Source organism: Mandrillus leucophaeus, unplaced genomic scaffold (assembly GCF_000951045.1).
Source record: "Mandrillus leucophaeus isolate KB7577 unplaced genomic scaffold, Mleu.le_1.0 Scaffold457, whole genome shotgun sequence".
Lineage (NCBI taxonomy): Eukaryota > Metazoa > Chordata > Mammalia > Primates > Cercopithecidae > Mandrillus > Mandrillus leucophaeus.
In genome coordinates, this window is record NW_012104887.1 from 725,990 (window position 1) to 745,940 (window position 19,951).

Below are 19,951 nucleotides of genomic sequence, written 5' to 3' on the forward strand. Positions count from 1 at the left end.
TGAACCAAGATCACGCCACTGTACTCCATGCTGGATGACAAAGTGAGACCCTGTCTCAAAGAATAAAAACAAAATAAATAATAAAAGGATTTTGGTCAATGTCTTAATATACTTCTTGCTGCAAACCAATGTTATACTGGCATCTTTTCTCCCACTGGGGAAGCATGTTAGTTTTTTGTTTGTTTGTTTGTTTGTTTATAGACAGGGTCTAGCTCTGCTGCTCAACCTGGAGTGCAATGGCGTGATCACAGCTCACTGCAGCCTCAAACTCCCAGGCTCAAGGGATCCTCCTGCCTCAGCCTCCTGAATAGCCAGGACTACAGGCACATGTCACCACCCTCAGCTATTTTGTGTGTGTGTGTGTGTGTGTGTGTGTGCGCGCGTAGATGGGGTCTCACTATGTTGCCCAGGCTGGTCTCAAACTCCTGGGCCCAAGTTATTCTCACACCTTGGCCTCCCAAAGTATTGGAATTACAGGTGTAAGCCACCACACCTGGCCCATGTTGGATTTTCACTTAACTTGAGGACAAGTTTTATATTCGTAACTCCTAACCCCACTCCCCTATGTGTGGATTGCTTTGTGTTATGATCTCTATATACATATTTTGTGCTTGTCACTTATGATTTTCATTTTAACTCCACAGGTTTTCTTTCCAATTTGTCGTAATCACTGAAATAATGTATGTATATCTCTTTAAATACATGTAGTGGCCACCTAATTTGGAATGACTTATAAACTGTCAGTATACGTTTGAAGCAGTTTTTATGGAACACTAAAAATCTGCATTGAGCCAAAGCCATTGGCCTGAGGATATATTCTCAGACAGATCATGGTAAAAATCAAGGTCATGAGTCTGTGGTGGTTGGTGGTGATCAACAGCATTCCTGTGCAATGGGGTTTAGTGGGATAGAAACTGAGGTTTTAAAGACAGGCATAGATAGACAGAAGAGAAGTGATCCCCTGATGTACCTCTTCACTTCCTATGTATCAATTCCTCCTTGGCTTTGTGAGACTGAGATAGGGAGACTCTTATGAAATATCTGTCCTTTCCCTTCAGCTGCCTGACTTTCCTGGGCTACTGGCCTACACTTGTGTAACCATGGTCACCTCCACATTCATGACAAACAGAAGGAAGCAGGACCAACAAACTGCATACCTTACATGCTAACCTGAAACTATAGTGCATGACAGTATTAGTTTGTGAGATATATCAGAAACTATATGATTTTTAGCATATGCTCTATTCTATAGAACGTCCCATGTATACTTGAGAGGAAGTGTATTCTGTTTTTGTTGAGTGGAGTATTCTACAGATGTCTGGTAGGTTATGTTGTTTAAATCTTTTATTTCTTTATTGGTCTTCTTCGTAGTTACTCTATCCATTATTGAAAGTTGTGGTATTAAAGTCTCCATCTACTATTGTTAAATTGTCTATTTCTCCATTCAAGTCTCTCAGTTTTTGCTTCCTGTGTTTTGAGGCTCTGTTAGATGTATATGTATTTATTGCACTCTCTTCCTGATTGATTAACCCTTGTATCATTACAAAATATCCTCATTGTCTTTGATAACTTTTATGTCTTAAAGTCTCTTGTTTATTTTTTCTGGTATTAGGATAGTTGTTACTGAAACACCAGAGGTTTGATTTAAGTCTTGCTGCTCACTGCACAGAAAGTCAATCACTGAATCCAACTAGTATTGCCAGGGAAGAAGGCTTTCATCAGGTACTGCAACTTAGGAGATGGGAGATCAGTCTCAAATCCATCTTCCTGACCAACGAAAATTCAGCGTTTAGATAGCAGGGAAGAAATGTAACTACATGCAGAAAAACAGGAATTAGGGAGAGGTAAGAAAGAGGAATTGGTCAACAGGAAGCAGGTGACCACTTAGGCATTTATGATGGGGTGAGGGGTCTGACATCTTGTTGTGCAGATGTGGTACTCTGGTAAATTTCAGTTCTTTGCTACTATCTGGAAGGCCCATGGTTGGTTTCCTGAGAAAGGAACTCAGATAATACAAATGTAACTTTCTCAAATTTCAAGACTGAGGGGGTCAATTTCTATGTTTATTCAAAAGAAACCGTAAACATCAGTTCCATGGGACAATTGGGTTGGGTTAAAAGTCACTTCAGCTTTCTTATGGTTGCTAATTACATAATTATGTTACATTGTATGGCAAAGGGATTTTGCAGATATAATTACATTAACCTTAAAATGGGGAGATAATCCAGGTTGACTAACATAATCACATGGGCCTTTAAAGTCTGGGTCTAGAGGTCAAAGGTCAGCGATCTAGCAAGTCAGAGAGATCCAAAACATGTTAGTGATTCAATGAGGAAGAAACTCTTCATTGCTGACTTTGAAGATGGTGAGTGTCACAAATAAATAAAGTCCTCAGTCCAACAACTTCATAATTAGTGCTACCTGCAAATATGAGTTAACAATACTTTTAAATGCATTTACAATATGTGGTGAACAGATTCACATTGTCTCTGCCTGCTCTTCTCTTTCGCTTTGTCCCTGCATGCTATGTCTGTCTGTCTAGATAGGGGGACACAAACACCAGGTCTTTGTGCAGCCTTCTCTCCTCTCCTGGAATGCTATGACTCTCTAGAGCCAGATAGCACTGCTGAAGGTGGCTGAGTACAGGCAACTGATGGTGTTAGAAGCCATAGGCCCTTGATTAATCCAGGCTCTAACCTTCACTCACCTCAAAGTCCTAAGAGTCCTCCTTATAGCTTCCTATCAGATTTATACAGATTATTACCCACAAACCTTGCTCTTCCTTGGACCCCTAAGGCCAGGACTTCTAATATTTTCATCATGTTTGAGGTATCTAGTAAGTCTTCTTTCTGGAGTTTCAGTTACTTCATCCCCACTGACGAGTGAAAACTTACCAGATGACCAGCCCAAAGCCTCATATGCAAATCAGGGCTAAACAGTGACTGGATGATATTTTGTCTAGATCAGCCATAGGTATTGTCAAATATGACAAGAATATCATTTCTAAAAGTTCCACACTACAGAAACACACTAGAGCTTACTTCCCACGTTAAAAGACAAGCTGGAAGAGTGGCTGTTACATCTCAGGCCAAGCATTAATCTTTCCAGGATTACAACTTGGCTCCAAAAGTTGCCAAGCTATTGCTTAGACAAATTATTTAATCTCTGTTATACCAAAATTATTGCCAGGTCCCCACAATTTGCACCTGGCTGCTATGCCTCTATGAAGACTGGAAATACCTATGAGTAAGAGTCCAAAATAAGCTTTCTAAATCAATTCAGACCTGTCTCACATTACATTAGTTTACAATTTATAACCATGAAGGAATTCTGAGTGGAGATGTCCTGACCTTTGGCAAAATTCTTATAGGTGCTTGGACCAGCTTGAGCTATCTTTATTGCTCAAACCAATAGGACAATTTGCTGAGGCCTCAGAGATCCACCCCCTCCAGAGAATCCCTGATTTCCCAAAATTTGGTTGAGATCTAAGGTTTATTTTGCTGTACAGCTCATTTTCTGGAGTTTTACTTGCTTCCAACAATGAAGGCAAGTTTTCCTGCTTCCATGATGATGGAGAGCAGGCAATTCCTTTCTGGAGTTTCAGTTCACTTCTGACAGGGAAGGAGAGTTTGAGGTTTTTCCTTCTTCTAGGATGGTACAGAGCAGTCTTCAGCCTGGGCCCCATTCCTATAAGTAACTGAATCTGTGTTTTGTCTTGGAAATTCTCCTAAATGACTAAAGTTAAGATTAACAAGCAACTGGTCATAATTTCTTCTTACCATTAGAGTGCTCAGCAATCATATGAATTGTGTGATCATTACTTTTCTTAACTGTTTTGTCTGTTTCAGTTTTTTTTTGTTGTTTCCTTTTTTTCCCCATTGGGTTTGACCCATTCTATCTGACTTGATCAAATCCAAAGGAAAGTTCCAAATTATGGGGACAAGGCCTCTGAATTGGATAAATCCATGCAGAAAAATAAATAAATAAATAAAATGTAAAAAGAGGGAGAGCGAAAGGGAAAAAAAACAAAAACAAATCCAGCCATCAAGAAAATAAAGGTTTTGGCCAGGCGCAATGGCTCATGCCTGTAATCCCAGGACTTTGGGAAGCAAAGGCAGGTGGATCACGACGTCAGGAAATCGAGACCGTCCTGGCTAACATGGTGAAACCCCATCTCTACTAAAAATACACAAAAATTAACCAGGCGTGGTGGTGGGCGCCTGTAGTCCCAGCTACTGGGGAGGCTTAGGCAGGAGGGTGGCATGAACCTGGGAGGTGGAGCTTGCAGTGAGCCAGGATCGCGACACTGCACTCCAGCCTGGGTGACAGAGCAAGACTCCTTCTCAAAAAGAAAAAAAAAAACAAAAGAAAGGTTTTGACTACCTGAGGGGCTTTATTTATATAACAAGGCCACCTTTGCTGGCCAAACCAAACTAAAAGAGCAATGGTTGTCACCTCACACCCAGGCTGCAGTTCAGTAGCTAAGGGTCTGCCCCTTTTTTCACTATGACAATCTGGGTTTGGTTCCTAAATCAATTTTTTCCAGTTTGATATTTGTGTTACTTTTGAACATTTTTTTCCAGGGAGCTTTCTTAGCAGGAACTTTGTTGGCTTTCACCCCAGCTGTTACAGAACAGATTGACCGAATTCAAAATCCAGAAGGTCAGAGGGTATCCTGGGAAGATGGTGCAATCAGAAGCACCTGGAATCTAGACAACAACTGCACTGGCAGGATCTGTCTGATGTAAATATTTCAGAACTCTGGAGCCTACTGAAGGCTTGCAACTTCCAGAGGAAGGCCCAGATGGGAAATTGTAGGTAATTTCAGTCAATTTCATCCCTTAGCACAATAGCAGTTACCCAACACTACCTCCAAGGTAGGCAACTTGTGTTCCTACGGTAAGCTGCACACATCTTTCAGGATCCAGAATTGGCAAAAAAGGATGCTGTCTCCAAATATTGGGGGTCTGGGCCGAGTGCAGTGGCTCATGACTGTAATCCTAGCACTTCGGGAGAACGAGGTGGGTGGATTATCTGAGGTCAGGAGTTCAAGACCAGCCTGGCCAACATGGTAAAACTCTGTTTCTACTAAAATTAGTAAGGTGTGGTTGCAGGCACTTGTAATCCCAGCTACTTAGGAGGCTGGGGTACAAGAATCACTTGACGCAAGAGGCAGAGGCTGCAGTGAGTTGAGATCACACCACTGCACTCCAGCCTGGGCGACAGAGCAAGACTCCATCTCAAAACACACACACACACACACACACACACACACACACACACACACACACACACTGGGGCTCTGTTCTCTAATGGCTGACTGCAGCACAGAGACAAAGAGGCTGGAAGCTACTGTTGTACCTCCCCCCGTTGTAGCAAGTTCTTCACCCTAAGCTGAAGCAACTTCCAGGAAGTTTAAAGGGATGGTTCCCTTTTTTCACTCTCCCTCAATTTTTCTCTTTTTCCCCTCTTGGGAGCCAGACGTTAAAGGATAAAATATTCAAGAATAGCTGCATATACAGGTAAAATTAGGGAGTGACCACACACCCAGGGAAAGGTTCAGGCTCAGAAAACATCTGTGAAGACCACAACTTTATACCTCAGGCTGATCCTTGGCATAGAGACAACGTACAATAATCAAAAAACAAAACAAAAAAATAACAAAGAAACAGCAAACCCTGAGGAAGGAGGAGAATCTAATTTCCAGAGTCAACCATACTAGTAGATTCAAATGTCCAGTTTTTAACAACAACAATAAAAATAAAAATAAAAAATGAACCAACAGAAACTCTTACTAAAAAATACCTGATAGTCAAGTTAAGATTAGGTCATGGGGGAATAAATGAAAAGAAAAATAATAAATAATTAAAGAGAAAAAACAAAAATTAAAAAAAAAATCTGCTGGAAGTTCTACTAGACAGACTTTAAAACAGCTGTCTTAAAGGTGCCCAAAGAACTAACTAAAGGAAGATGTAGCAGAAGACAAGAAAATGACACATGAACAAAATGAAAATATAAATAAGGATAGAAAACCAAAAAAGAAAGAAAAAAGAAGTGCTGGATGTGAAAAGTAAAATAAGTGAAACAAAAAATTTACTAGAGAGATTCAAAGTCAAATTTGAAGAAAGCTGAGCAGGCAGAAGAAACAATCAGTGAACCCGATGATAAGGCAATGGAAATCATCCAGTTTGAGGAACAGAAATAAAAAAAGATTGAAGAAAAGTGAGTAGAGCCTAAGTGACCATCAAGAGGACAACATATGCATTGTGGAATTTCTTTTTTGTTGTTGTTGTTTTTTGGGGGGGGGTGAGGAGACGGAGTTTCGCTCTTGCTGCCCAGACTGGAATGCAATGGCACGATCTCAGCTCACCACAACCTCTGCCTCCTGGGTTCAAGCGGTTCTCCCACCTCAGCCTCCCGAGAAGCTGGGATTGTAGGCATGCACCACCATGCCTGGCTAATTTTGTATTTTTAGTAGAGGCGGAGTTTCTCCATGTTGGTCAGGCTGGTCTCAAACTCCTGACCTCAGGTGATCCTCCCACCTCGGCCTCCCAAAGTGCTGGGATTACAGGCATGAGCCGCCGCACTCAGCCTTACATTGTGGAATTTCTAAAGAAGAGGGAGAGAAGGTCAAGAGAGAATAGTTGAAGAAATAATGGCTGAAAAGTTTCCAAATTTGATGAAAGACATGAATACAAACACAGTAGCCTAACAAACCCCAAGTAAGATAAAGAGACCTACACCAAAACACATTATAATCAAACTTTCAAAAGTCAAAAACAGAGAATCTTTAAATCGATAAGAGAAAAGCAACTGGTCATATGCCATAAATATTTAATAAGATTATCAACAGGTTTCTCATCAGAAACTTTGGAAGCTGGAAGGACAGGAAATCAAAAGCTGCCAACAGCCAGAAGCGGTGGCTCACATCTACAATCCCAACACTTTGGGAGGCTGAGGCGGGTGGATCACTTGAGGTCAGGAGCTCAAGACTAGCCTGGCCAACATGGCAAAACCCTGTCGCTACTAAAAATACAAAAATTAGCCAGGCATGGCCCAGCTACTTGAGAGACTGAGGTAGGAGAATCACTTGAACCTGGGAGGCAGAGGTTGCAGTGAGCCAAGATCGCACCAGTGCACTCCAGCCTGGGTGACAGAGTGAGACTCCATCATAATAAACAAACAAACAAACAAAAGCTGCACATGAAAAGGAAAAGGATCAATAAATGGGTATTCCAAAAAGTCACAAGTCACACAAATATCAAGCCAAAATAAACTGGTTCCCTGACTGGAAATTGAACCCAGGCTATGGCAGCAAAAGCACAGAACTTTAAGTACTGAATTGCAAGGTAGAGCAGACTTTACTGTGAATCCTGGAAGGGATCCAGAGCAGGCAGTTTAAGCTTATGAAGAATTTTAACTTTGTTTTGGGTCAAATTTTGTTCTTTCATTTAGTCAAGAGAATTTTTTTCCCTACACAACACAGATAATATTGTCAAGAGAATTTCTAAGGGTAGCCATGGCACTAGCATGTGCCTTTCTTTAAATTTGATCTTCCTATCAACTGTTTAAAATAAGAGATCTCTAAAATCTTTTTTTTTTTAAATTCAGGTGTCTAACGGATCCATCTTCAATCCACTGTCAACTAGAATTTCCAATGGTGTAATTATTCCAAAAGCAATTCAACCAAATAGCCTCTTTGTGGAAAGCCCAGGATGTCATTTTCCAGGTTAACTTCCTGGGAAGGTCATACAAGAGGCAATCCCAAAGATTGCCCTCCAAGAAAAAAGTTCAATGCAAGGAGTAGGCCACAGATGGTTAAGGATGATGTTTGCCTCCAGTAACCCGTACATTTGTGGGGGCTTCCAGTCACAGACCTGTGAATCTGTTATACCAGGTAGGTCCTCTTGGGATTGAGCTTTCCTAGGACTAACCAGGCAACAAAAGTTGAGACGACAAAAGCCTTGAAGGGATGGGATTTCTTAAGACAAATCCGAAGAGCTTGACATAGTCAGAGCAAACAGTGTGCTCACATTCCCAGCCATTTTCAGACAGGCCATCTACTATGACCTGAAAATTACCACCTCTTTCCAGATACCGAAAACCAAGAGAAAGTGCTCCCACTTGGTCACAAGTCAAGCTCTGAAGGACATCAAATAAGATGAGAAGGAACCTCAACCAGTACCCTCTTTTATGACAGAATAACACATAGAGACAAAGACAAAGGAACAAACAATTTCTGGGAAAAAAGGGATTAAACAATTTGAATTGGTACCACAAAGTACCAAAAAGCACACCAGAGTCACTACACCCAAGACTAGTCACACAAATCCTTTTCTCCCATTAATCAAGATTTTGGAGAGAGAAAAGAAAGAAACAGTGATTTTTACTATCCACTTGAACAGATTCCACACAGAGAAGGAGGCCGGGAGCCTGGCTGGTAAAAAAATTCTTACCCTTATGACAGCTGATCAGATCCTGGGTTCTTCACTGCAGCTTCCAGAAGAGCAGAGCTTTGCTATCCTGCTTACAGCTCCAAAACTGTAGAGGTCAACGGAAACCCCCTCTTAACCCTCTGAAGTTTCACTCCAAAATCAAGTCACAAAAGGCAGATTAATTGGAGAAAAGGCATAAAATGTACTAACATGTACATGGGGAGAGTCACAGAGTGATTACCCTACCCTACCCACAATGGGATGCAGAAGCTTATATACCATCTGAAGGTAACAGAATGAATGAGAGCTCAAAGCATGGCCAAAACCAGGTACCATCAGAGTCAGTGGTGTATCCATTTATTGTGGGAAAGACAGGTTATGGGAGGGAGAGAAGAGGAGGCTTCGCTAGCAAAGTTGGTCTTAATATGTAAATGAAACCTTACAGGTAGCAGCTCTCAGAGAGAATAAACCCTAAAAGTTTCTTTCAGACCTTTACAGGTGTCAGGATTTCAGTTCATCTTTCCTAGATCTGGGCAAAGAAAGACTTGGCTGCATCAATGCAGACTCTCTACAGATGCAAATCTCCCCAACAAAAGACAACTTTGCAGGGCTACTTCTGCAGCTGACTCTCTGAACAGACATCTCAAAATATGTCAAAGAAATGTATTTTGGGGTAAAATATTTTTAATTCCTTGACGTCTACACCCTGATGCACCTGCCATTTCAACACACCATAGTTGGTGGCAACTCCATTCTTCCCTACACTCAAGCCAAAAAAACAGACTCTCCTTGAGGCTAGTCTTTTTCTCATAGCACACATACAATTTGTCAGAAAAATTATGTTTCCTGGTTGGTTAATTACAGACTTTGATCTGCCTAATCTTTCTCTTTCTTGGTCTCTGAATTTTGGCAAAGGAGTCTCCTGATACAGGCGGGATCGATTCTAATGAGGAGTCTCAAAACCGTCAGACATTTAAGAGCCTTAATCTCTGGGTAGGGTTTGGGCCGCCCTTGAACCTTTCCTTTGGGCCTACCTGTCAAAATCAACCTGGTCAGGCCTGTCTTCAAGGCGCAGGGGCAGGGCCAGGTCCTCCTGATGCCTCTTGAAGCTTCTCCTGCCAGGTTGGCAGCCACCCTCCCCTTCCCTGTGACCTGCAGAGAAGCTCCAGGGGGCATTTATTCAATTTGCTAGGAGCCCATGAGGCGCAGGTGCGAGGTGACTCTGTGGTTCCCACCGCACCCGCCGCCCTCCTTGGTCCTCTTGCTGTCTCTGGCGGGCAGTAACATTCTGGGTGAGCGTGGGTGAAGATACCCAGCCAGGGAAGGACCAGTAGGGAAGGGCACCAGCCCCTTAGGTCCTTTGCAGTAGGGATCCGAAAAAGGTCTTGAAGAAATAGAACGGGAGAGTTGGAAGTAGATCAAAGGGAAAGAAAGAAATCCTAGGAGATTTCCTATCTGAAGGCAGCACGAAGAGAAAGGCCGCCTCCTCTGGGCTGGGTCCTCACGTCGCTGGTAAACCGAGTTCTGGTCTCCGTTGGAGACCAAATCAGTTGACTTTGGCTTGACTCCTAGTGAAGAAGCCACGCTTTGTCCTCCCCTGTTTAGCTCTTGATCCTGAAGGACTTGATTGTCACTCCCAGGCTTTTGATGGATTCCAGGGATGCAACGGAGAAGTTTGTATTTAATGCACTTACTTGAAGTAAGAATAACTTCAAGTGTTTTTGCAAAGAAAAATGTTTCCTTTTGCACTGAAGACATTCAGATGTGAGGAAAATCACTTGGCTGGGGAAAGCAAATGCTGTTGAGAATGTCTCACAAACACAAATTACACGTCAGCAGGTAGGTTTGACTCTCAGGTTGGGCACATTTTAAGTGCACTGTTGGTGGAACTAAAGATGAATTAACGACATTCATGATTATTATTTTTAGTTTTTTTAGTAAAATTTAATATTTTAATTTAAATACACAATCTGAAAATTATATAACCAGCACAAGAAACCGGCTTTATGCCATTTTTACAAACACAGGAAAGAAAGATACTATAATGACAATGCTTCATTAATGGCAACATTTTTAAAGTACCTTGAGAAAAAAAGTTAACCTAGAATTCTATGCAAAAATAAAATTTCAAAACTGTGAAATAAGGACAGTGAAAAACATACAAAAGCTAAAAGAATTCACCAACCCACACTACAAGAAATCTTAAGAGTCCTCCAGGCAGAAGCAAAAGGATACCAAATAAAATGTGGGCCCATACAAAGAAACCAATATTGGAAATGGCATTTAGAAAGCATGTACTACACATTTTCTTATAATTTAAATCTTTTAAAAATATTTGACGTAATAAATAAAAGTAATAAGAATGAATCCCAAAGCTTATAATGCATAAAGCAAAAATATATAACACTGGGATAAAGGCCAGAAAAGGAGGTATAATGACACTTGAAAGCAGACTGTGAGAAATTAAAGATGTATCCCAGAAACACTAAAGCAGCCACTGAAATAAGAAAAGGGTTATAGCTAATAAAGCAACAAAAGAAAGAAAACGGAATGAAATAAAAGCTGTGTAAACACTATCCTGGAACAACTGCTCTCCAGGCCTCCACCCTATAGAAATATACCAGTGGGCAATGAGAAATGTACAAGAATGATGCCTGCAGCACTATTTGTAATCATAAAATAATAGAACCAACATAATTTTAAAGATACATGAAAAGGGTTTTATTTATTTAGCAAACAGACAATTGAACAAACAAACAATGGAAGCAAGTCCTTTGCCAAAAGGAACACAGAGGGTCATGATGATGCTACTCCTCCAAGGATTTCAGGGTTCCCAGACGCCTAGTTTTCTATTTAGTTCTGGAAGATGTTATTCTTGGGGAGCAACAGGTCCTCGAGTTTGGGGCTCTTTCAGGTTCTCTCTCCATTTCCCCATTCTGCTACAATAAATAAACAAACAAAAAGAATTCTCACTTCCAGAAGATCCCGCCTGTGCCTCTGCACGAGCCTTTCAGGAGGTCTGGATGTCTGTTCCGGCGCTCCCTGGCTTCTTTCCCAGCGCTTGCTTTTCCCTTCCCCCGCTCCCGCTCTACGGCCCCAGGACCAGACCACCGCCCAGCTTAGTCCCCACGGCTCCACTGCGCAGAAGGTGCACCGGAGGCCCTGCAGTTGCCCGCCCCGCGGGGGTGCCAAGAAATCAACGCTTTGTAAACAGAACTTCCTCACGGAAAATATCTCTTGATTTCCACTCTCAGGGTTCTTCAAAGGACTAAAAGCTAAAGGCGACGATGGATTCATTCGGCAAGTCCTAGTCGGGCGCCCTGGTGAATGCCAGACCCTGCTCCCTGCAAGGGGACCCACGAGCGACCCTCGCCACCATCCCTGTCCTGGTGGAGCCCCCGTGCGGGACACAGGATCCGAAGATGGCAGCGGCAGCTCCGCAGCAGCCCCGGAAGCGACAGGGCGGGGTGGGCACAGGCTCCCTCACTGGGTGAAGGCAGCGCAGAGAACGGGAAGAGCCATCCCGGGAGCCCACCGGGCGTTCAGCTTCCCTTGGGACCCCAGGCGGCTCGGGCTGGGTCGCCGACCGGGGAGTTTCTGGGGGCTTCTGAGGAAGGAGAGGGGCAAGGCGGGTGAAGGCCATTCGGCTCTCCCTCTGGCTCCAAAATCTCCTAACGCGCAGGTGTCCAACGTGACCAGCGCGACTCACCGCTCTGATCTCTCTGGTTTTCCAAGGCCTTGCTCAGTCGTCCTGCCGGGCGGGCACTGAGAATAGAAGGAAAGGAGGAAGTTTAGTGAGTGCGCCCTTCCTGTATCGCCTAGTAAGTTCGAGAGCACTTGTCTCTGTGGCGCAATCGGTTAGCGCGTTCGGCTGTTAACCGAAAGGTTGGTGGTTCGAGCCCACCCAGGGACGCTTACTGCAACTTTTAAAGCATGCGCGCATTGTCAATCACTAGACAAACGGGGAAGATTTTATCTTCCCGGTGTACCAAACCACTAATTTATGACTGATACATGTCAAGGACCAGCCCACCTCACGGACCAGATTCTTAACAGGGTATCTCCTGAAATGGCAGGGAAGAATCCTGAAACAGAGACCTAGGAACCCACTTCTGGTGTGATAAAATTCTAATTCAGTCCGTTATACGCTTAAATGAGTAATTTACATGCCTCCATTTTTTCATATTTCAGTAACAGGAGTCCAGTAGTATCCCCAGGATGTGCCTGGACTTACTGATTGTTCTATCAATAATGTGACCAGTGGAATCAGTCATCATGTTAGTGATCCTCTCCATCATTTTTGAAAACAGTATTTTTCCTCAGTTTGTGCATGATTTATTTCACCCTTTTCAAAATGTTTTTGTTAGCCAGGCATGGTGGCATGCACCTGTAATCTCAGCTACTCGGGAGGCTGAGGCAGGAGAATTGTTTGAACTTGGAAGGTGGAGGCTGCAGTGAGCTGAGATCGCTACACACCAGCCTGAGCAACAGAGTGTGACTCCATCTCAAAACAAAACAAAACAAAAAATGTTTTTGAGATGAGGTTGGTTTCATGGTTTTAGGATTACAAAGAATGCTGCAGTCACTATTCTGGTACACATATCTTTGGTCATTGTGGAAATGTCTACACCGCAGATATTTCTATAGTGTAGAGAACTGGATGCGCCATTGCTACATTATAGTGTTTATATAACGCTTCTAATTTGAGTACATTCTGCAAATGTATCTTTCACGGGAGCAGTACCTAATAATATTCCAATATGAATATTTACAAGAGGAAAAATGTGCAGATGTGCAACTGAGTTTCGTGCCTCTCCATGGGGCCCATGTTCATAAAATGGTGACATTAGCTATCTGAGAGTGGAGTTTGTGGCCCTCTGACGTCAAAAGCTGAAGCAAAGGACATGAAAACCCTCACTGTACATCCTCTGTAGTCTGGCCAGAATCATTCCTAGGTCAGTAGTCTCTTATTAGGAGGGAATGCTGCTTGCTTGCTTTGTCAAAACCACAAAAGGCAGGGAAAGTGTCAGGCTGCTGGTTGATAACAGTAGTGAAGCAAGTCTTTCAAAAGGGTTGGTTTGTTAACCCTTAGGGAAAAAAATCCTAATTCTTACCAGATGGTGCTGTGCAGTTCCAGGCTCTTGGTGTCCCAAACAAAGAACTGTGCATGACACACACAAAGCAGCAAAGCAAAGCAAAAGTTTATTAAGCACAGTAACACTCTCAGAGTGGGGAGAGTGGGCTGACCTCTGCGAGATGAGATCAGTATTAGTTTGGTGTACTTTGGGTCTTTTTATGTGTGGTTTTTATTCTTCTCTTCACAAGGATGCCTACTCTTTAGCCAGTGTTTGCCTTTAGATTGATAGATGGGTTGCTTAGTTACTTTGGCCCTTGCGTGCTTGCACATTGCCTCCATCCCATAATTTTAAGTACATGCATGATATGTAGTCCATATACATGAGTTTTAATGAGCTGATTATCATATGGAGTCAGGTTAAGGATACTTTTTTTCTCGAATGCACGTGTCTATCTCTGAGGAGTTGCCCCTTTACTGCTTTGGATCTTGCCAGCAATGGGGATCCTTGCTGGGGTTTTTTGTTTTGTTTTGTTTTTTTGGCTTTTTTTTTTGAGACAGAGTCTCTCTCTGTTGCCCAGTCTGGAGTGCAGTAGTGCAATCTCGGCTCGCTGCAACCTCCGCCTCCCAGGTTCAAGCGATGCTCCTGTCTCAGCCTCCTGAGTAGCTGGGAGTACAGGAGTGCACCACCACGCACAGCTAACTTTTTGTATTTTTGGTAGAGACCAGGTATCTCCATGTTGGCCAGACTGGTCTCAAACTTCTGACCTCAGGCGATCTGCCCGCTTTGGCCTCCCGAAATGCTAGGATTACAGGCGTGAGCCACCGCGCCCAGGCTTGCTTGCTTTTTTTAATCTAACTTTTTGTTTTGGCTGCTCAACTTCTGCCTTTTATTTTCCTTCTTGCTCTCCCACCCCATCACCTTGCTTCTGTTTCTGCTTTTACTCATTCTGCCTTTTATCCAACTTCCAATTCCCTCTGCTGTTCTGCCTATAATGGCAGTTAGTGAGGGAGGGGTTTTAAGGGGGCATGTCCGACCTCCTATCCTGTCACAGCCAGAAACAGCTTTCAAGGCTTCTCTGAGGTCCTGTCAGCCACGAGGGAGTCCATTCAGTTCGTTGTAGGGCCTAGGGCTTATTTTTATTTCTCAATCCTGACAAGCGAAGGCTGGATTAATACAGATTTTCTGCAGGTGTAAATTTCCCCTATAAAAGACAGTTTTGCAGAGTTACTTCTGCTTGCTGGCTCTCTGACAGCATTCTTAAAATATGCCAAAGAAATATATTCTGGAGTAAAATATTTTGATTTTTTCATCTATCTACAGCTTCACCATGCTGACAGCCTCCAGTCCAAGCATACCTGAAGCCTTTCTTTTTAAAAAGCTTTCCCACCCTTCTGACTGCCTTCAAGTCTCTACCAAAACACAAGTAACAGTGGCTGACTCCCTCCTATAGCAAGCTCAGAATAAATAGCTTTTGCTTTTTTTCATTTGGTTGGTCTTCATTTATTTGCAGAAGCTTCAATGTAGAGTTGACAAGGACTCCATCTTTGATCAAACCTTAGTGCTTTCCTTTGAGCCCTTTTCTCTATTGGTTTCTGAAAGTCCAGTTTCAGAAAATAATACTGTTGAGTCTAGCTTAGCAAAAGTCCTCCCAACCACCTTTGATAGCTAATCAAGTGCCTCTTAGTAATTTTTCATCCACTGACTTTCTTATCTTGCAATTGGCTATAATCTTCAACTCTTCCTGCTGTATTTGAGGTCGAGCTCAGTTCTCTGCTGGTCTCTCTTGCCTACTGTAGTACATAAAATCCATCTCATGTTTTTAACAAGTGTCCAGGGTAATCCCTCTGAAACTACTTTTGCAAAATTCTGACAATAAGAGAACGCTGACACGGCTGACTCCATCTTGGTTCTAGCCTCACAGACTACCTGTCTTTGCTCATTCCTGTGCAATTTCTCCCAAGCTCTCTTTGGGAAAAATTGAGTTTATAGTTTAAATAAGAGGTCCCCAATGCCCAGGGTCACAAGACAGGTACTGGTCCATGGCCTGTTAGGAACCCAGCCGAGCAGCAGGAAGTGAGCTGCAGGCTTTCAAGCATTAACCCCTGAGCTCCGCCTCTTGTCAGATCAGCATCGGCATTAGATTCTCATGGGAGCTCAGACCCTATTGGGAACTGAGCATGTGAGGGATCCAGATTGCGCACTCCTTATGAGACTCTAACTAATGCCTGATGACCTGAGGTGGAACAGTTTCATCCAGAAACCATCCACTACTCCCTTCCATGGAAAAATTGTCTTCCGTGAAACCAGTCCCTGGTGCCAAAAAGGTTGAGGACAGCCAAAAAGATTTGTTTAAATGATAACCTTCTCCAAAACTATGTTACCCCTGTAAAACTAATGAAAGGCCACCAAGTTAGAAGGATGAAAGGGGCCTGAATTCTACTAAGATGTATGCCTCATTAAATAATTACCAGTCATTATTCCAGAGGTCACAAGATTTGCAGCTTCCCCAATTACTGCTGTGAAGAACATCACTATTGTAGAACCTAAGATTGGCCTCTTGAGATGTCTTTTCAGGCTTTTGCATTTCTGACTACTGGATGGCACCATTTGGCCTGAAAATCAACCAGTCCCTTAGCCCCCACCCAGAAGCTGACTCAATGCGGGAGGGCCATTTTCCACTTCCCTGTGATTTCATCCCTAACGATCCACACTGCCCAAACCTTAGCGCCCTCCCCACCAAACTATCTTTGAAAAACCCCTTACCTCCAAGCCTTCAGTGAGATCGATTTGAGTAATAACTCTGTCTCCCACAGGTTGTGACTGGCCTGTGTCAATTAAACTCTTTACTGTAATGCCATGGTCTCCATGAATTGATTTTGTATGTACAGTGGGCAGGAAGAACCCATCAGGCGGTTACCTCTGCAGGATGGTGCCAGTTCTTTCCACAAAGGCTGGTCAGATACCCAGAAAGTATTTCTCCACTACTACCTGGACAATGTGTCTCCCTGTCACAGTCTCCAGGGAATGGGGCCTGGATCAAGTATTTAGTATTCAGCAGTTGCTACACTGTCACCTAATCCCTCATTTTCAATATTTTGCCATGCCTTCCAGTGGCCTAACTGGCCGCCATGCCACAGAATCTTTACTTTATGGTCTCCAAGGAGAACTCTCCACTCGATGTTTTGTGATTTGAGCAATGGAGTAGAATCTGATACTGGTGGGCCGGGGGAGGTTCCCAGACTCTGGTTTGACCTTGATCATAGCTGTGGTGTCCAGGCTCTTGACACCATCTTGAGAATGAAGTCAAGGATGAGTCAGCAAATAGTGAAAGAAGAGATTTATTGCAAAGCAAAAAGTACACACTCAAGAAAGGTGAGTTCGGGCATACCCGAGAGAGAACAATGGGTTCTGGGGTTTCATCTTGATGGGTTTCTTTAACCAAAGAGTGGAATATTCATGAAAATTCCTGGGTGAAGGTGGAGATGTCTCAGAACTGTGGTGCCATTCATTTTTACATCAAATATTGGTCTCAGAACTGTCATGGCACTGGTGGGTGTGTGATTTAGTATGTTAATAAGCATATAATGAGGGCCTAGGTAAAACCTGTGTCAAATCCAGCACCACATTGGGTTTAGTCAGTCTTAGCCAGCTTGGTCCACACCCTGGTTTTTCAGCATCTTCTCAGCCTGTAGCCTCAAGTCATGTAAATCTGCTGCCTAGAATTTGTTATCCTGTGACCACCCTGTATTATTCCTGTCTCAAATCTGCTTGTAAATATTCAAATGGTTTTTGACTTGGGCATTCCAACTTTGCTTACTTCACAGTGTTTCCTGTGTTATAATCCAATATAAGAAAAGATGATCCAGACATGTGTTAAACATCTCAAATAAGATGGATCCCAGGTATTTGTGTCAAATTTGGATTATTTTGGTTTTTGTCTTTGCAAAATATAAAATACTAACATGAGGTAAGCACTAAGGTCTGGAGATGGCTGTGCAAGAGATGACAAAGTCCAACACCACGCTTGAGAGTGTCCAATCATCTCTTCTGGGGCAGCATATTTTTCTACAATACAGAATTTGGAAAGGAAAAAAAAAACTACGAGATTCATGAAACTGGACAACTGTCTTTATAACATTACCAGTGATAAAATCAGTAAGGAAGGCTGGTTTACAGTCATCTGAGCGGCCTCTTTACTTTCATAAATATGGTTTCTTGCTGATATTGAATGGCTTCCAATTTCAAGCGTAATGCTACATTACATGGCTAACGGTGTGAAGAGAACCGGTTTCTTTTGTAATCTTAAACGTTCTAGTCCGAGAATTAAAAGCCATTATTTGAAGAAGGGTGCCCAGGGTCCAGCTGGCCGCCCAAAGGTTGCTTCACAACATAGGATAAGGACCCACTTCTTTGGGAAAGAACAGATGCGGTGGCGGAGGCAAAAAGGGAGAGGCAGACGTCACTTCCTCTTGCCGGCTCCCGCAGCGCGTTGGTCGGCTAAGTGACAGAAAAGCAGACGGGGACTGGGAAAGGCACTGTCGGTGACATCACGGATAGGGCGACTTCTATGTAGATGAGGCAGCGCAGGGGCTGCTGCTTCGCCATCTGCTGCTTCGCCACGAAGGAGTTCCCATGCTGTAGGAGCGGGTTCAGGACCGATGGTCGGACTTGAGAGTCCCAGCTGTGTGTCAGGGCTAGAAGGACTCGGGAGTGCGCGGGGCAAGTGACCGTGTGTGTAAAGGGTTAGGCGTATGTGGCTGTGGCTGGGCAGAAGGGCCGGAGCTCATACTTACCTGGCAGGGGAGATACCATGATCACGAAGGTGGTCTTCCCAGGGCGAGGCTTATCCATTGCACTCTGGATGTGCTGACCCCTGCGATTTCCCCAAATGTGGGAAACTCGACTGCATAATTTGTGGTAGTGGGGGACTGCGTTCGCGCTTTCCCCTGAAATTGTTGTAGTTTAAAGAATAGGTTATACGCTAAAGGTTCCTTTCTTTTACTGGTGTGGGTTTTGGGTGGCGTCTTGAGTGTAATTCTTGTACTGGGAAGGCTGGGGAATAGTAAGTAACAAGTCGCCATTTTTTCCCCCGCAAGAGAAATGTGAAGCGACAGTCCTTGTGAGCCTTTTTAATACAAGCTAACTCGTGCGAAGGCCGTACAGCTCTTCCCTTTCTAAGAGGGACTGCTTCTTGCAGAGATTGGTCCATGGTTTCCAGTCTCTTGGGTCCTCACACTGTGTAAAAATCTTCGTGTTTTTCCCGAGCCCCCAGTCACCTTTTACACAGACTCTGCTTCTAACCGCAGCCCCCACAGGAGTTTGTGGGATTTCTGTGCTAGCGGGGAATGTGTTCTCACCTCATAGAGCCAGGTATAAACTAGGCAGACGGGCGCTGTTCTTTGGGGTGAAAGCAGAGCCTTTGGGGCTCTTAGTGTCCCCTTTGGCTGTAGACGTAACAGGCTTACTTTGTGTAGGGGAACGGCCCTGCTGGCGCCCAGGTGCCCTAACGCAATTCATCCAGGCCCCCAGGTCAGAACCGCAGTCTCAACTGTCTTGGCGGAAATGCGCTGCGATCCGCCCTGAAATATAAGGCGGGAAATTTTATGAGGAGCCGGGTCCAGTTTCCCTGCTGTCTCCTGCCGTTTACATATCTAGTCTTTCTTCAGACTTTATTTAAGCGACAGCTTCCTGTTTGATGTCTCGCTTCCACATCCTACATCCATTGCCAGGCAACTTTCTAGATAGCACTCCCACCCATCCTTCTGCCTCCAAGCAGCCCTTTCCTATTTCTGGCGCCAGCGTCCTCCCCCTTCCCTCTTTCTTCAGGCCCTCGCTTATCACCTTCATGGACAGAAAATACTTAGCTCTCTCTCAACCCGCGGTTTGCACCTGACACGCGTCAGTACCCTGGCAAATTCCTTAATACCCCTTCTCAAATGGCACTGTAAATTCATCTCTTTTTAACTCCCAGAAGTATCTAATTGGTTTTGTCCCTGCACTACGTGAATACTAGTATCCACTACAGAAGAAAACCCCAGGCCTAGCGATGGCGGTTCTGGGCATTGTGCCAGCCTCTCCCAGGATGTGTTTTCTGACCTCACCTACTTCTGATCAACTGAGGTCAGGAGTTCGAGACCAGCCTGACCAACATGGCAAAACCCTGTCTAAAAATACAAAAAAAAAAAAAAACGAAAGAAAGAGAGAGAGAGGAAAGACAGAAAGAGAGAGAAAGAGAGAGAGAGAAAAGGAAGGAAGGAAAGAAAGAGAAGGAAAGAAAGAGAAAGAAAGAAAGAAGAAAGAGAGAGAGAAAGAAAGAGAGAGAGAAAGAGAAAGAAAAGAGAAGAGCCGAGCGTGGCGGTGTGTGTCTGTAATCCCAACTACTCGGGAAGCTGAGGCAGGAGAATCGCTTGAACCAGGGAGGCGGAGGTTGCAGTGAGC

The 19,951-nt window shown here is 43.7% G+C and overlaps 1 protein-coding gene and 1 non-coding gene across 4 annotated transcripts; one reads left to right on the plus strand and one right to left on the minus strand.

Moving 5' to 3' along the window:
- Positions 1–11,129: 11,129 nt before the first annotated feature.
- LOC105549792 lies at positions 11,130–17,603 on the minus strand. Of its 3 annotated transcripts, XM_011994442.1 has the most exons (3): positions 17,331–17,603; positions 11,809–12,200; positions 11,130–11,371 (listed from the first exon to the last, which is right to left on the minus strand). In XM_011994442.1, the coding sequence occupies exons 2-3, from the start codon at positions 12,076–12,078 to the stop codon at positions 11,285–11,287; spliced, it is 357 nt and encodes a 118-aa protein (XP_011849832.1). In that variant the 5' UTR covers positions 12,079–12,200; positions 17,331–17,603; the 3' UTR covers positions 11,130–11,284. The 3 variants fall into 3 exon arrangements, 1 of the variants encoding a protein (XP_011849832.1); XR_001007616.1 differs by lacking the exon at positions 17,331–17,603 and having other exon boundaries at positions 11,130–11,374; positions 12,145–12,368; XR_001007617.1 differs by lacking the exon at positions 17,331–17,603 and having other exon boundaries at positions 12,145–12,239.
- On the plus strand, positions 12,275–12,348 carry TRNAN-GUU. Its single transcript has one exon. It is a non-coding gene; the product is annotated as a tRNA-Asn (tRNA).
- Positions 17,604–19,951: the final 2,348 nt, after the last annotated feature.

Bases quoted from the DNA above. Each gene is read 5' to 3' on its own strand.
- LOC105549792 (XM_011994442.1), bottom strand. From the start codon at position 12,078: ATGGCCTTCACCCGCCTTGCCCCTCTCCTTCCTCAGAAGCCCCCAGAA. The intron at 11,372-11,808 runs GCGAGGGTCGCT...TTATTGTAGCAG, and splicing joins CCACCAGGACAGGGATGGTG to AATGGGGAAATGGAGAGAGA.